Source organism: Lissotriton vulgaris, chromosome 5 (assembly GCF_964263255.1).
Source record: "Lissotriton vulgaris chromosome 5, aLisVul1.2, whole genome shotgun sequence".
Taxonomy (NCBI): domain Eukaryota; kingdom Metazoa; phylum Chordata; class Amphibia; order Caudata; family Salamandridae; genus Lissotriton; species Lissotriton vulgaris.
The window spans coordinates 598,668,760-598,686,103 of NC_141693.1; the positions used below are offsets into that span (position 1 = coordinate 598,668,760).

At 47.1% G+C, this 17,344-nt stretch overlaps 1 protein-coding gene across 1 annotated transcript in view; it reads left to right on the top strand.

The window, feature by feature from the left end:
- Positions 1–17,344, top strand: part of LOC147711300 (SPARC-like protein 1) — a 703,822-nt gene that overhangs the window by 528,856 nt on the left and 157,622 nt on the right. Inside the window, exon 8 of the mRNA XM_086920139.1 lies at positions 555–649. Within this exon, the coding sequence (XP_086776265.1) occupies positions 555–649 (95 nt within the window). The remainder of the gene's footprint in view (positions 1–554; positions 650–17,344) is intronic.

The following is a 17,344-nucleotide window of genomic DNA, read 5'->3' on the forward strand; positions in this document are numbered from 1 at the left end:
CTAATCCGCAGTTATAGATTGTGGAGAAGACAACAGCATGGACCTTCCCGAGGTGCTTCCTAAAACCCAACTGAGACTTTTCCATCTAATGGTCGCTTAGAGTACTGATGGAAGTGGCTAGACAGGCCTGAAAACGTTCTGCTGAACCCTATTTCCAGGCAGAGATGGGATGTTTTATTGCATTCTTTTTCTACTTAGACATTACTGCCAAGAGGAATAAAAATACCGTCTGGAGGTGATTAATATTTCTGCTAAATAATGGACTCGATGACCCTGATGCTCCTTATCCGCCATGTGTTGATTTATGTAATACTGCCTGTCTTCGATTGCCTCACTTCCTGCTTAATAGTGTAACTGAAAGAAGACATAAGGTCCATCTAGTTCAAATTCCTTCAAATTGCCATTAACGTGTTTTGTACTTATATGCATACACGTGTACAATCTCATAAAATGGAGACTAATACATTTAATTAAGTCATCCAGAAAGCACTGATTGGCCGAGATCATGCCAGAGCTTTACACTGCGATTATAAACTCACTTTTTTGTCTTTCAGGTCATGTGACAGAGACAGAAACAAGAAAATAACATTAGAGGAGTGGCTGTTCTGTTTGGTGGATCGCTCAGAGATCTGGTTTGAAGAATTCATGTGTAAGTAAGCATGATATTATACACTTGTAATGATTTTATGAAATGCTTTCTGTATTACATATCAAAATAGCGTACCAAACTATTTTAATTCAGTTAGTCATTAGCATGGAATAGCACATCCTCTCATTACAAACGTGTTATTTCGCTTTTATTGCTCTTTGAGTAAAAGAGTCAGTTCCATTTGTTGACCTCAAGGGTGGGCCAGGTCAAGGAGCAATGGTTTATCCCAAAATGTACATAAGCATCTAATTAATTGGCCCGCTATGGCAAGGACAATTCATAAAACGTGTATAAAAATGTAATGTATTTTTGACAAATCAATTAAATGTTCGTAAGTTGCTTGGACATTAATATGAGGAATGCTTTGGATGTTATGCAAGCATTCTCGAAACTGGATGAATCACAATTTGTGAAATGTACATCATCCTTGTTAATGGTAATCTTCATTGAATGGCACCACCCCTTTCAAAAGTAATGTACCCCCTTTTAATGAAAGGCTAAAACAAAAACACTAAAGGTTAATAGTTGTAGTAAGGTTATGTGTATCCCTAGACAGGTGCAAGCATGTAATTTGGGCAACTTAATAAAATATTCCGAGAATATTCAACAGTACGAATACCTCATGCCCTCCCCCCATAAAATGTTGGGGATCATGTTTAGATCATTCTACCATACCATTTTCATTCAAGAATGCTATGATAGCAGGGGTGCAGGGTGGGGGGTGGTGGTGGGGAAGTTTGTTTGTTTGTTCACTTTTCTCTTTTTCTATTTCTTAGGCAATGGGATGTATGCACTGTTCAGTTTCCTTTGTTGTTGAGGCTTGTTTTCGGGTTGGGTGGGGCCGGGGACACGACGATGGGGGGTAGGAAGCTACGAGTTCTCAGTTGGAATGTCAACCGGTTGGGTGACCGTATCAAGAGAGGGGTTGTGCTTCAACTGATTAAACGCCATATGCCTGATGTCGTTCTCCTTCAGGAGACACATCTGGTTGGAAATACATGCAAAGCGCTTAACCGCAAAGGGTACAAAATGGTGGCCCACTCGGGGTTCTCCTCGGGATCTCGGGGTGCGGGAGTTCTTGTTCGTACGTCCCTTCCGCTTGAGGTTGACGTCACAGTGATCGATGAGAGGGGGCGGTACGCCGCTGTGGCGGGGCGTGCCCTGACATTACTTTCAGTTTACGTTCCCCCGGGCTTACAATCTAGCACCTTCCAGAACCTTGGTGGCGCCATTTTAAATTTGCCTGCTGGTTTGCTGATAGTGGGGGGTGATTTCAATTCGGTTTGCTCCGGCTCCTTGGACCGCCATCCACCTAGAGACCTCCGTAGCTCCCAATTGTGGTTGCCATCTTTCCTCGAGACCATGGGACTGATTGATAGCTGGCGGCTTTTGCATCCCACGCTCTGTCATTTTTCCTTCCATTCTGGCGCACATGGTAGTCTTTCTAGGATAGATTATGTTCTTACATTGGCTGCACACGCGCCTGCCGTTTCTGAGGCCAGTTTTTTGGCACGGGGTATTTCTGACCATTCCCCGCTGTGGGTCTCCTTTGATTTTGACGTAGTCACGTCGGACCGGCCGGCGGTTGTTAACCCATGGTATTTCCGCAATCCCAAGACTCGCAATCTCCTAGCCAAGGCCACGACCTCTATTTCACAGAAAATGAGGGATCGGTAGCGTCGACCGCGACTCTGTGGGAAGCGTTTAAGACAGTTCTGAGGGGTGAGGCCTTCGCTCTTATAGCGGAGGCCCGTAGAGTCAGAGATGCTGATCTGCTACGCATCGAGGAGGAGATTATGGAGCTTGACTCCCAGCTGGAGACGGAGCCCGATCCCGCTTTCCTACACGACCTCTCACTCAAACAGTCGGAATACCGCGACCTTGCTACAAACGCTGCCCTTGTTCTAGCTAAGGAACAGCAGGGACGTATATATGACGTCGGCGATAAGGCCGGGACGTTACTGGCCTGGTTGGACAGAAGAGAGATGGCTAGCCGTGTTGTACCCGAGATAGTAGGGGAGGACGGAGTTGTCGTCTCTGATCCAAATGCCATTGCCGAGTCCTTCGCTGACTATTTCCGAGGCGTCTACACCGCTGTTTCGGACCGGTCTGAGACCGATTAGACAGTGCTTCTTTCGGCTGTCGATCTCCCCTGTCTTTCGGACGAGGAGCGCGATGATCTGGACAGAGACGTCTCTGTGGATGAGATCGCCCTTGCGATCCGCTCACTGAGATCGGGCAAGGCACCTGGTTCCAATAGCATCCCGGTTGAACTATATAAGATCAGGCCAGATGTGCGTAACATGTTTCTGGAAGCGCGGGAAACCGGCCTACTTCCCCTAGACCAGAGGTTGGCCACCATTGTGGTCATCCATAAGGAAGGGGAGCCAAGAGACTTGTGTCGGTCCTACCGCCCCATTTCTCTTCTTAATGCTGAGCCTAAGATCCTCGTCAAGCTACTCGCTAATCGACTGATTGGAGTTATCGGCGACTTAGTGCATCCGGACCAGTCGGGCTTTATACCACACCGCAACACTGCCCTTAATTTGCGTAGACTCCACGGCGCCCTGGCCAGGGCCCATACCTTGGAAGAGCCGGCGGTCCTTGCTTCCTTGGACGCCACAATGGCTTTTGACTCTCTTGAGTGGAGTTACCTTTGGGTGGTGTTGGCGAAGCTCGGCTTTGGCCCAGTGTTTGTGGGATGGGTGAAGCTATTGTATGCCGACCCACTGGCTAATGTTACCGTCAATGGCCGTATCTCGGCGTCTTTTGCCCTTCATAGAGGCACCAGGCAAGGTTGTCCCTTGTCGCCCCTTTTGTTTGCGCTCGCTCTTGAGCCGCTTGCAGCCCTGTTGCGTACGCACCCGGATCTGCACGGCATAAGCTGGGCCCCTGGTTTCGAGGACAGAGTCTCTCTCTATGCGGATGACATTCTGCTCAACCTCACTTCCCCCTGCAAGACACTTATTGTGGCATGTGATGTACTCAGACTTTTTGGACGGTACTCTGGCCTTGTTATCAACTGGGCCAAGTCCTTCCTATACGTACTGAAAGGGGACACACCGCGCCTCCCTAGAGGCTGCAACATCCAGGTGGCCAGCCAGGGCTTTAAATACTTGGGGATTTATATCTCTGGTAATGCGAAGGCGAGATACGAACACAACTTGCTTCCCCCTCTTCTGCGCCTCCGTCGTGACGTGGAGGGCTGGCGCAAGCTTCCGCTTTCCTTACTAGGACGCGCGGCATTATTTAAGATGATGTCATTACCCAGGTTCCTGTACGCCCTGCAGAACACCCAAGATCCGGTCCCCGCCCGTTACTTCCGAGAGATTGAAGGCCTTCAACGTGCCCTACTCTGGGACGGCCGTCCCCGCATCGCTATCTCGAAGCTCACGCTTCCGTGGTACGACGGGGGTATAGCACTACCAGATATGCGCAGATATTACTGGGCCTCCCAATTGGCGGCTATTAACCATGGTTTTTATGGTCCGGAAAATAACCCTGGTTATGCAATGGATAAGTGGCTCTTGAGTGGCGGCAATTTCTACAGGGCGCTGTATTCGAGGTCTCTAGATAGGCGGATGTCGGGCCCAACGAAAACTGCGGTCCATATTTGGCGGACAATTACCAAGGCGCAGGGCTGGCAAGGCAGGCTGACCAGGTTCACCCCGTTGTATGATTCAGATATTTTGGGCAGGTTGTGGCACACCAAGGGATTTGATAAATGGGACCTCATAGGTATCTCCAGGGTGGACGATATGCTATCGAAGGGTGAGATCAAGACCTTCTCCCAGCTGCAGGCTGAGTACCAGCTGGGCAGCTCGGAGTTTTTCCGATATGCCCAGTTGTGACACGCACTGCTTTCTGCTAAACCAGCTGAGGGGGCGATTCCAGAAAGCTCCCCGTTGGAGGACAGGGTGTTGGATGGCCATATGCCTGACAGTGCTATTTCACTGTCATACAAGAAACTCATTAATGTTCGCACTGACCTCCTCCTGGGTGTGCGGGAACAGTGGGTGCGTGACGGACTGGAAATTGACGACGAGGATTGGCAGAGTGCGGTTTCTTCCCCTAAGGAAGTCGTCATTTCCTCTCGTCTCCGGCTGGTGCAGCTCAAAATCCTCCACAGAGTGTACGTGACTGGCCCCCGGCATGTGCATATGGGCTACTCGATCGATGGGCTCTGTCGCCGCGGCTGCGGCGCCTCCGCCACTTTTATGCACATTCTTTGGGAGTGCCCCGCCATAGCCTCCTACTGGAGACGTGTGCACCGGATTATGAACGAGGTGACTGGGGTGGTAGCGATTGCGGAAGCTAGGAGATGCCTCCTCAACATTTGGGAGCCGTCCGATCACAATGTGGCGCAGTGGGTGACCCTTGGCAACATGGTGGCCAAACGCGATATCGCGCAGAAATGGGGGGCTTCGGCAGCTCCCATGGTGGTGCAATGGAAAGCCAACATGGATTGGTGTATGTTTAGGGAAAAGACGGTCTATGTTGCCAGGGGTAAGCCCAAAAAGTGGTTGAAAGTGTGGGGGGCCTGGAATGCTTATAGGTGAGAAATATGTGTGCCCCCGGAACCTGTCTCTTTGGAGGAACATCTGTCGCCATAACCTATGACACCAACTGTGACACGCTGTAATGCTGAATCCTGTCTTCTCTTCTTTCCCCCCCTCTATCCTGTCCCGCTCTCCTGTGTCCGTGTTTGTGTACCCGCGGCTCCCCCTGCCCCGCAGTCAACGCCTCGCAGGTCTCATCTACTCCATTGCCACTCTTTTTAAGCCTTTTGGCGTCTCTTTTTTCTTTCTCCTCTATGTTCCTTTTATGACAAAAATAATAAAATCAACCTTCATTGTACTGTGCCATCCATTCTTGCACTGTTGCTCTCCTGCTTCACTATGCTGCCTTGCCTCCGGGATGTTAGGCTGAATAGCTGTGTGCACTTTTCTAAATAAAGGTTTTAAAAATTAAAAAAAAAAAAAGAATGCTATGATAACAAGCATTTACAATGCAATAGGTCTCACATTTACGAGAGTTTGAGCTATTGGCATTGTAAATGACAAGGACTTTTATTTATGTGTTGTTTTTAAAACAGATAAATAAATGGCATTGTCATTTACAATGCCAATAGCTTAAAGTCTTGCAAATACGAGACCAATTACATTGCAAATGTGTCCGGCGTCGGTGCTATAATTTTTTTTTAAAAAGCATTAGCAGAGGGAGTTCCTGCCTACAGGCAGGGCAAATATATTTGGGAAAATAGTGCTTGAAGGCTGAAATTAAAGCCTACTTAGTACCAACACACGAAACAGGGGGTGTCACCATGGACGGTTACAAAATGAGACAAGGAGGTACTAAGGAGGGACTATTAAGCCTTTTGACCAATGAACAGCCACAGTTTACAGTGGAAAATGACTCAAGTCAATGAAAAATATGGGCGGAGAGTGGGAGGATCTTCAAGTCCGTACATGAATACAGCATGCCTCACAGAGCAGTGCATGCGTTGTCCAGGCTCAACCTAAAAACTGGGTTTTTGGGGACTCACAGGGATCTTAAATCCTTAGGTACCTGAGATATCTGACGGATCTTGAGACAACATTGTGCAAAAGTGCATATGTTATGTACAGTATATCTTGTATGCTGCATATATCAGAATAGGAAGAATCTCAGATTTACATTCTTGCTAGGGGGCAGCGTAGAATCATAACGCTACACGCTCTTTAATTTCTCCTGTAAGGGAGACTATGGGTGTAACTCTGATTCAAACTGAGCCAAAAGTTAGAGTTTACAAATTGTTCATAGAAGCACTTTTGTATGAAAGACAAAACACAGAGGGAACAATTGTATCCCTGACTTGCGCCTTTACAGATATTAACCTTAGCCTCCAGCCTCTGTTGTGGAATACCTGCTCTACCATAGAGTAATGCAGTACAAAAAGCCCTTTTATGATTTTATAAATAAACAAATATGGCTCATGCCCAGTTATAACTGCTCCAAATTAACTTGAGCTATGATCTATACATCAGCAAAACCTATATTCACATGGAGTGTTCAATTACTTTCATGGCCAGTAGCTGAGAGAGTCAGAATTGTATTTTCCATAACATCGTTTCCAAGCATAACCTCATGTGGATCCTTATGAATAACTTCAGATATAACCATACAAACCAATTCTTCATCACCTGCAAGCCTATTGTTCCACTGGGGATTACAAGGAAATATGCAAGATGCTATCCTTGCTGTTTTTGTAAATGATAGAGATGTGTGCAGCTTTCCATGGTTCTGAATAATTTACGTAATGCCTCATATACCAGCCATCGTAACCAGAGACCGAAGCCCACTGATTTACTCTAAAACAATAAGCGGCTACAGATACAGCATAGTTCTACATATATTTAGTCAAAAAACCCTACTCTCTCCATTGGGTCCACGGCTAGGTACTTCCAAACGGAGGGCTGCACATTGACTGCTGGAGGGCAGAGAGCGGCTGAGTGCTCTCCCAAGCTTCAAGGCGTTTGCTCAAACTGTATCAAATGGCTGCCTGACCGTGGGGAGAGGCACCACCATCAGCTGGGGGATACATCAGTCAACAGCTGAAAGGAGACTGCGGTCGGAACTGAGCCTGACATCGCGGCACCGCTCTTTACGTGCGAATTAAGCATTTCCCTTTTACAACTCCGTGACTCACTAAGAGGAATGAACAATTATAAGAAAATAATGGGGAAACACAAATGAACTTACTTAAAGGAGACTTTCTCCAGCATGACAAACTCCATCCCCCAGAATGCACGAAGGGAAGTGGATGCAAACACGCCCATCGCCGGAAGGATGGATTGAAATAAAAAGTGCCATACGATCCATGCTGGCCTCAAGTGTGTTCTCTCAGCCCAGGAAGAAGGGGCCATGAGCCCTGAAACGCGTTGGCAGTGGTAACGATAAACGGAGTAAAACGGAGGGCTGCACATTGACTGCTGGAGGGCAGAGAGCGGCTGAGTGCTCTCTCAAGCTTCAAGGCGTTTGCTCAAACTGTATCACATGGCTGCCTGACCGTGGGGAGAGGCACCACCGTGAGCTGGGGGATACCTCAGTCAACAGCTGAAAGGAGACTGCGGTCGGAACTGAGCCTGACATCGCGGCACCGCTCTCTACGTGCGGATTAAGCTTTTCCCTTTTACAACTCCGTGACTCACTAAGAGGAATGAACAATTATAAGAAAATAATGGGGAAACACAAATAAACTTACTTAAAGGAGACTTTCTCCAGCATGACAAACTCCATCCCCCAGAATGCACGAAGGGAAGTGGATGCAAACACGCCCATCGCCGGAAGTATGGATTGAAATAAAAAGTGCCATACGATCCATGCTGGCCTCAAGTGTGTTCTCTCAGCCCAGGAAGAAGGGGCCATGAGCCCTGAAACGCGTTGGCAGTGGTAACGATAAACGGAGTAAAACGGAGGGCTGCACATTGACTGCTGGAGGGCAGAAAGCGGCTGAGTGCTCTCCCAAGCTTCAAGGCGTTTGCTCAAAATATATATGTATATATATATATATATATATATATATATATATATATATATATATATATATATATATATATATAAAACCTACCTAGTGGCAGTCGCCAGTAGGTAGTTATAGTTAGGACCTATTATCCATAGGTAGTCCGCAACATTCTATTTGGAATAACTTTGGCGCCGGTTGACGAATCTTCGCGAAACTTTCAAAACTGGTGGGGCGCTCCCGTCTGCTCTTATCCTGAAAGTCTAGGGGTGATTCGTCAAGTGGGAACTGAGAAAAAAGGGGGGTCCTAAAACGTGTTTTCCCCATGCAATTTCCCATAAGAACCTTTAATCTCAGCTACAGTCCGAACTGCTGAACGGAATTACACCAACTTTGGCATATAGTTAGCCCTTGGTTCAGAGTCGTGCCTTTTTGTTAAGTGGTGTAAATCCGTTCAGTAGATGCTGAGAAAATCTAAATTCTAATCACATATATATCTATGGCCGCGCAGGATCTGGTGTTACAAACAACTAATTACAAAACTCCAGAAAGACCATAACATCGTTGTGAAACAGGCCGATAAAGGCAGCAATGTAGTCCTTTTGCGGAAAGATATGTACCTTAAGGAGGCAGAATTGCAACTTAACAACATCTCTTGTTACCAAAGGAGCAATATTCAGGTTGTAAAAACCATGTGGGTGGATCAATATCAAAAATTACAAGCCTGGAGAAGTGCTGGACTCCTTACACATGAGGAGTTCCGATATTTGAAGAAGGATCATCCAGTCATTCCCTCGTTTTACTTAATCCCAAAAATTCATAAAAACTCTGACACACCACCGGGCCGACCTATCATTTCAGCTATTGACAGTTCCTTGGAACACGTTTCCAAATATATAGACTTTTTTCTTAAAGGTCATGTTAAGACTCTCAATTCCTATGTCAAAGACTCTTTTGATTTCCTCAGCAAAATTGAGCGTTTTGTTTGAGAGGAAGATATGATTCTAATGACTTTGGATGTTTCTTCCCTTTATACCTCAATAAAACACTGCGATGGACTCAAAGCTTTGGAACACAACAGAATGGTATTGGATATGACCAAATGTGCCTCGAATAAAACTTTTTCATCTTCAAAGGTGTGATTTACCATCAGGTTAGGGGTGTGGCGATGGAGGCCTGTTTCTCACCTAGCTACGCGTGTTTTCACGTAGGGCTATGGGAGGAACAGGTCCTAGTCGGCCAACACCACAACTTTATTTCTAACAACATTGCTTTGTATTTGCGTTATATTGATGATGTTTTTCTTGTTTGGAAGGGCAGTGCTGACAGTGCCAGAGCTTTTGTAGATTTGATTAATATAAACACCATTAATCTTAATTTTATTTCCAATGTGAGTTCCATTTCTATTTGCTTTTTGGATGTTGAGGTATTTGTAGAGGGTAACACCTTAGGTACAAGACTGTACAGGAAACCCAGTGCTGGTAACACCATATTACACTCTAATAGCCAGCACCCGGCCCATTTAATTCGGAGCATTCCTTTCGGGGAAATGCTCCGGATCAAAAGAATCTGCAGCACAGATGCCGAAAGCGCGGCTGCACAGGAGGCATGCAGATTACGTTTTCTAGCCAGAGGGTATTCCAATGTCAGTCTCACTAAAGCAATTCAGCGTTCAAATTCAGTTAGCAGACAGGAGGCCTTAATTCCCAAAGTAAGAAGCATCCACATAGACGTTTCCTTGGCAGGAGAGGTTAAAACAAGTTCCCCACGAGTCATTATGACGTTTAACCGACAGCATGGGGCCATCCGGAAAATCTTGTACAAAAACTGGAATTTGGTTCAAAGCGATCCAGTGATTGGGCACATAGTGAGCAATAAACCAGAGCTCACTTTCCGAAAATCCCCCTCCATGTCCAAGGCATTAGTCAGTAACACTTTGGAACCAAGAGCCTCCACCACTTGGATGGCACTCAAGAAGGGCTTTAAAAAATGTCCTCAATGTAAAGCCTGTAGTTTCGGCAGCAACAGGACCCATTTTAAGAGCCATTTTGTGAACATCCAATTGCCATTTCCAAGTGGCTTACCTGCAAAACTGAATACGCCATTTATGTGTTGGAGTGTCGGTGTGGACTCCAATATGTGGGCAGTACCAAACTGCCCGCCCACAAACGGATACTCCAACACATACGTGCAATTTCGGGTCACAATCAAAATTATCCGGTTGCCAGGCATTTTTAGGAGAGACATCTAGGCATACCTGACAAGCTCCAATATTTCTAATTGATTCTGTGGAAGTTTCGAGGAGAGGAGGGGGACCATGAGGCTAAACTCCGTCTCCTTGAGACCAGATACATATTGGAGCTCAACACAAAGAAACCCAACGGATTAAATGACAGGGAAGATCTTTATACCTGCATTTAGGATCTGTTCGGTATGCCCATAAGACCTGTCCGGATATAATAAGAATCTCATCCCAGTAATGTCACTGTTAAATTTATTACAACAACTTGACATTGTGGTGACTCCTTTGTATTTTTCTGTAACTAAAAAAAGTTTTTAAACCTTCTATGTCTATACTAGGAATTAGCTGTTATCATATTTGCACTTTATATTGCTAGTTTTGCACAATCACTTTTGCACTTGTTATGTCTTAGCAGGCATTGTGACAGGCCCACTTGGGCTCTATTTAGACTAAAGTGTTTTTGATTCAAACAAGAGGATAAGGGATCAGCATTATTTAGTTTATTCTTAGATCCCCTCTTATTTAACGCTGTTTTCCTGTACATATGCATATAGAACTGTTTTTACACAACATTGGTATTTAAATAGATTGTATTTATATACTGGGTTGATACTCTCTTACATAGACATAATTATTTGTCATGTTTATTTTATTGTATCAACTTTACCTTTTCGTGCTCTGTAAATATGCATGTATATATAATTTTTTTATCAGGTGTAATGAATTTTCTGAGACATGTATGGATATTAAATGTTTTCTACACTGATAAAATAATCCTTTTATTTCTAGTAATTAACTAGCAATATGGATACAACAGCGCTAACCTGTATAGTATTTCTTCCTTGTTCATGAATCAATTTGCTGCACTGTCACTTTAAATGCACCGCTCTATGACGAGCAGTTTGTCATGTGATCAAGCCTCTTCGAAGGCGAAACGCGTCATGGCGGCAGCGCTGGCTTCACTTGAATAAACCACCTTTGCACCAGCACTCTTTTGGGTCGACTCTTCGTCACTGTGGGACTGGCAGTCTTGATTTTCTGTCTTAAAGTGATGAGCTTCGTGAATATATATATATATATATATATATATATATATATATATATATATATATATATATATATATTACCTACTGGCGGTCGCCATTAGGTATATATAGTTAGGATTTTTTTCCTATGGGATTTTTGAAAATTCTATGTCGAATAACTTTGGCGTTTGTGGACGGAATTGGCTGAAATTTTCAGGAAAATGGCTAAGGGTGGGCGGGCAGCTACGCTCCGTGCACGGAGTGTGCGTAGTGCCGGCTTCTACGCATTTTGCGTAGCAGGCGTAGAATTCGGCACTACGCACGCTCCGCAGACGGAGCGTAGCTGGCCGCCACCCGCCTCCCTCCCGCCCTCCCTAAATACTTTAATTTAAATGTGTAAAAGAATTAAAAGGCACTTACCTTTCCCGCCGCTGCCCGCCGCGTCCCCGGGGCTCGCTCTCTTCATTGCTGCCGTCTTGTGTACTAATGCGCATGCGCGGGCGGCTGCGCATGCGCATTAGTACACAAAACGGCGGCTATGAAGAGAGGGTGCCCCAGAGACGCGGCGGGCAGTGGCGGGAAAGGTAAGTGCCTTTTAATTCTTTTACACATTTAATTTAAAGTATTTAGGGAGGGCGGGAGGGAGGCCTGCGGTGCGTAGTGGGGCTACGCGGAGTGCGGAGGTGGGCGTAGTTTCTCGCCCACTTCACGTAGCTCCGCGAAGCCCCACTACGCCCACTACGCCCAGGGTTAAAAATGGCACATTTTGTTTCTGAGCAGCCCCTGAAAATTTGGGGGGAATTCGTCAAGGGGGGGGCAGAGAAAAAAGGGGGGTCCCAAAACGCGTTTTTAACATTGAGTTTTCCATAGGGCGGTTGGACTCACTTTTAGCTCGAACGGCTGAATGGATTTACACAAAACTTGGCAAAATTGTAGATATGGTTTGCCCGACGTGCCTTTGCTATGTCTCAATATATGTGCTCCAGAGGATTTTGAGAAATTAACGTTTTAAAAAACAGATATATCTGTGACAGCGCTCCGGTTAACGCTCCGGTTCGCGTACCTGACGCGTAACGGAACTTCGCGAAGCGAAGCTGATTGGCTCTCCGGTGTCTGTCAACATTCTAAACAGTCCGGACCGGCCGCCATCTTGTCTCTCGGTAGGATCGAGAGACAAGAGGAGGAGAAAAACGAAGGGGGAATTTAATGAAAGGGGGCAAGGTAGACCCCTCTTGACCCCCTAGGATTGATGTTGGGGTTATTAAAGGGTCCCGTGGGGCAAATAAAAAAAAATTGATTTTTCGCGGTAGAAGCGCTTCCCGGTACGCGAACCGGGTCGCTCACCGGTAGCGTAACGGGAGTTCGCCATTTTGTGTTTCGTTTTAATTAAATCACAAGATGGAGGAAAAACAATGTGGGAAATGGGTATAAGGGGGCACAGGAGACGTATCCTGATCCCTCTAGGTTGAGGGTGGCTGAGGAGGCTCATATATGTTGATACATGTCTTCCAGCGGCTGCACGTGAGCGGAATTTTTGTTTTTGCTGCGTGACGTCTGTTAACGTTCGATTCGAAGGAAATCAGGAAGTGTTGACCGCCATTTTGTCACTGCGAGTAAATATATTGTTCATTTCAAAGCGTTGGAACATGGAAAAGGGAGAAGGTAGAGATTGTCTTGCTGCGTAGTTTTTCTCAGGGTGTGCAGTAAGGCCCCGGTTGTGCTTATACTCACGGTGGGGTCTTCGAACACTTTAGCAAATGATGATCCAAGCTGAGGCAAAGGAGGGTGTCAGTCGGGGGGGGGAGCAATGGTGCAGTTTTCACTTCCATGTCTACGTGTTAAAATCTGGTTTGCGATGTCAACATAATCGGCGCCACCTTGTCCCCACTCAGGCACGTACGCTCTAGCAAGCAGTAGCCATTTTGAAAGCGCTATGGCCCCTCTGCCCCTCGCCGGTCCCCAGCGCGTCTCCCTGGGGCTACGAACACCCCCCTCTCTGACCACCACCGCTCTCTCTGTGGAAAATTAATCCGTATTGATAAACATTGTCTGCGCCATCTTGCCTTTTTTTCCAATGCCACACTTTTGTCGTGCACGGCAGCCATTTAATTGCCTTGACCAGACCCACTCTCTGCACGCCGCCAATCCTCAGCACGGCTCCCCACCCTCGCAAGCATCTCCCCCACGCACTGGTCACCCCCGCTCTCTCTCTCATGCATGGGCCATAAACCTCCCCCCATCTGCGCTGCTCTTCCCTGAGAATCACACCCCGTGCCCGCCCGACACCTCCCTTTCACCCTATTCACTACCACACCCTCTGACACTCCTCTTCCTCTGTGTCCGATTGTCCAGGCCGGTCCCAGGCTATCACCTAGCCCTGCGGATGTAGTTTATGGCCCCAACTGTAAAGAATCCCCCCTCTTCAAAGGAGTTATAATAGATGAAGGCCCCCACCCCATGAGATCCGTCACACCACACGCATTCTGGGAATCGGCGGAATGTCCTGCTGTTCCTACTATCTGATAATGATCCTGTATTGTGATTGGGGAGGGGATTCTCACTGTAAGGGTGTGTGGGACCGAGCCTGAAGTGGAAGATTCCAGTGATGCTTTTCTGTACATCAAAGTCTTCACAAGAATGTGTCACATGTAATAAAGCAATAAACCTGTGTATAAGAGGCCAGGCCTCGGAGATGTGGTCAGAGCACCTCCCGAAGACATTCTGTGTGGGTGTCCGAAATGACAGGCTCTCCTCATGAGAAATAAACCCTGTTCTTGCGTTCCAGCCTCCAGCGCCTGTCTCTTTATTTGGTAACTATTTGCTATGGGAAATTAGAGGCGTCCTTGCGCCAACAGCCTGGGCATTCGACAGTAACTGGCTGCTTTTCCTCAATTGGCGTCCCAACGTGGGGCCCATCAGCGACATGTGGGTTCAGTAAGAGAGGTCCTGACGACGGGGTGAACCTCTGAACGATTGGAGTATACCTGCCTGGAGAGGACCCTCGTCTGGCTGCCGATCGAGTGAACTTCACCGATTCTGAACGGACCTCTCTTGAGTGACCTGCTGTCCTGACTGGGACCCCACAGGAGTGCTGTGGTAAAACTGGAGTAAGAGGACGATCGGGCGCTGGAAGGGGAAGGCGAAGAACTGTCCTCGTGGTCCGGGTAAGGTTAAGTAGGACGTTTTATACGTCTGATTGGCAGGATGGTTTTATCCACCTGATTGACTATTTGATTGATTGTTTGTATCGGAATTGTTTGAAAATACTAGTATTATTCGATTGATTGGTTTGTTTAGCCTTGGTCGCTACTTGATACATTGGTCCTCTTTGGAGATTCTCCGTCTACAAATGGAGAGGAATACGAAGATTCTCTCTTCCTTTGCAGGTAGTTAAGGGTAGGTAATGCGGACCTTTGTCCCCCGTTGTAACCCGTCGTGCCTATCTCTTTCTCACCATTTGATTGTTTGATTGTCCGAACACTGGTTGTTTGATATTAGTTCTTTGGAGGTATTCTCTGCTTACAAATAACGTGGAATAGAGATATTCCGTCTAGTCTTTGCAAGCAGTGAAAAGATAGGTAGTGCGGACCCTTGTCCCCCCTTTTGTAATCTGTCATGCCTATCTTCTCCCCACTGATTGGTAATTGGTTCTACCCGGACCATTTATTAGAGGTAGCTCATCCGGCCCCACCGGAGGGCACCCCTAATAAAGAGGACATATATATAAAATACGGATTAGCCACGGTACCTTCCTAGCAAATTATGGCAAAACGAAAGGAATCGAACAAAATCAGTAGGCCACTGATAGGATCCTTTCTGACCCTGCTAAAACAAGAAACACCAGGAAATAGCCCTCCGCAAAAAGTATGAAACTAGGGGGAGGAGCCAAGCTCGCGGTCGGGATGGCCACGAGGTAGTTCGGCTCCGCCGCCCTCGCTGCCTAAGCATGCCTGCCCTACCACCCACCCCGCCCAATAACCGACAAACCCTATACAAATGAAAGCCTGCTGATACCCACTATCGGCGTCACCAGATTGGACTAGATCAAGCACAATTGGACTATGTCTTTTTCTGGTTATACAGTAACATCTTTGTGCTCGTTGCCACATTACAAATATATAGCACTCCAACAAAGTAGTAGGATTATAACACTTTAATAACTTATAAATATATACAACACTCCAACAAAATAAATACGTTAAAAAAAAACATTTAAAACAACTATTTACATGGCAGCCTGCTGCAACATCCATCGCAAAGCATTCACCGTCCGCTTTACACTGTCCCTGCCCCTCCCTCCCCGGAGTAGCACCAATGGGCTGCTTTGGGCTGTCTTTTAGTCGGCTTTGGGCTATAAAAAGCCTACAAAATCCATCGGCCTGTGAGGCGGCGTCAGTAGTGGACCGTTGTGCGAATAGGCCGAAGGCAGCACAACGCGCCGAGATCCGGACGGCACTGAGGCGGTGTCCAGCAAGTTGCCGCACTGGTCTGGCCATCCTACAATGCTGCGCTGAAAGACGGCGTGGGGCGCCCTGGGGGGGGAGGCGGCGCGAACGGGCCTCCCCCGCCTTCCCAGGTGGAGGCTCCTCAGCTGCAGTGGGGCGCCCCTTGGCGTTTCACTCGCCATCCACTTGAGTTGCGCCCGCTCTTGCGGCACAGTGCCTCACTCGCCATCCACTTGAGTTGCGCCCGCTCTTGCGGCACAGTGCCTCACCCGCCATCAAGCTGAGTTGCTTCCGCTCTTGCGGCTACAGCGTCTCGCCCACCATCCAGCTGAATTGCGCCCACTCTTGCGGTGCAGCGATAGGCGGCTGCCACAGGACTCTCAAAATGGCGGCCGGCTCTTCGGATTTGGGCCTGGTCCACTAAAATGGCCCTGGGACACCTTGGAACTCGGACGCTTGCCTGCTAGGGCATGGGCCCTATTCCCGAAAGCGTCATCTCAGCCTTGAAGATTCTACAAAAGTCACCGGGGCCCCGACTCCCGCAGGCTTCCGTTGGGGAGCGGCTGCCATGATTGCTTGCGGAATGGCCACGATGGAGCCACGAGATGGTGGTGCTCTCATGCTGACGCCAGCTTCAGTCTGAAACATCCAGAAACACTGTAGACTACCAATTCGATCAGTTCCGGTGGAGCCCCAACGTGACCCGGTAGGGAAGAACTTGCCCTCCCCTCTTTTGACTGATGGTTCTTGTTGCCTATCTCTTCTGTTGTCATTTAACGGAACCTTTTTTGACTGCCGAAAGGTGTTCTGGTCCGACCGCTGGTTGGTGGAGACATTTTGACTATATCCTGGACCTGCCCGGCCTCGCCCAAAATGGCGCCGGTATAAATGGGACTCGCAACTCCTTGTTGTGTACTGGTTGCCCAGCCTTGATATCACGAGATACGTATGCAGTTTTGAAGCACATGGCGGGCGGGGACGAGTACTGATTGAACATTTGGACATCCCTATTGATATTAAGTTCTGATGTGTTATTGATTACTGTACTATTGAAAGTTCGAATTAACGTCACCCAGGGTACTTGCCCGCAAATGTATATCTAGATCATTTTATTGTAACTGGCCCTGTCGTACTTTAATTATAAAATTTACGTCCACCGATTCCGCAACTGTTAGACACCTTAGTTCTTGCAACCTAATGGCCCGCCCGTTACGTTCTTCTACAGTGTAAATGTCCCCTCATCATATACAATTCCAGTTTGCTCCGTGGCCGGCCCACGTGGTTATAGGCCCGTATTTGTATACTGACATTTTCACAATAAAGGTTTTTAAAACAAAACATGGTAGTAGTACCTAGATTGGTAAAGCTTTGAATAATAGCCACTGTTTTCGAATCAGTAAAAGGCAAGTGAAATAAAGCAGCCCGATTACATGACGGTTAAAAGGTATAATATGCAGGAATGCTGTAAAGATAAATGGTCAA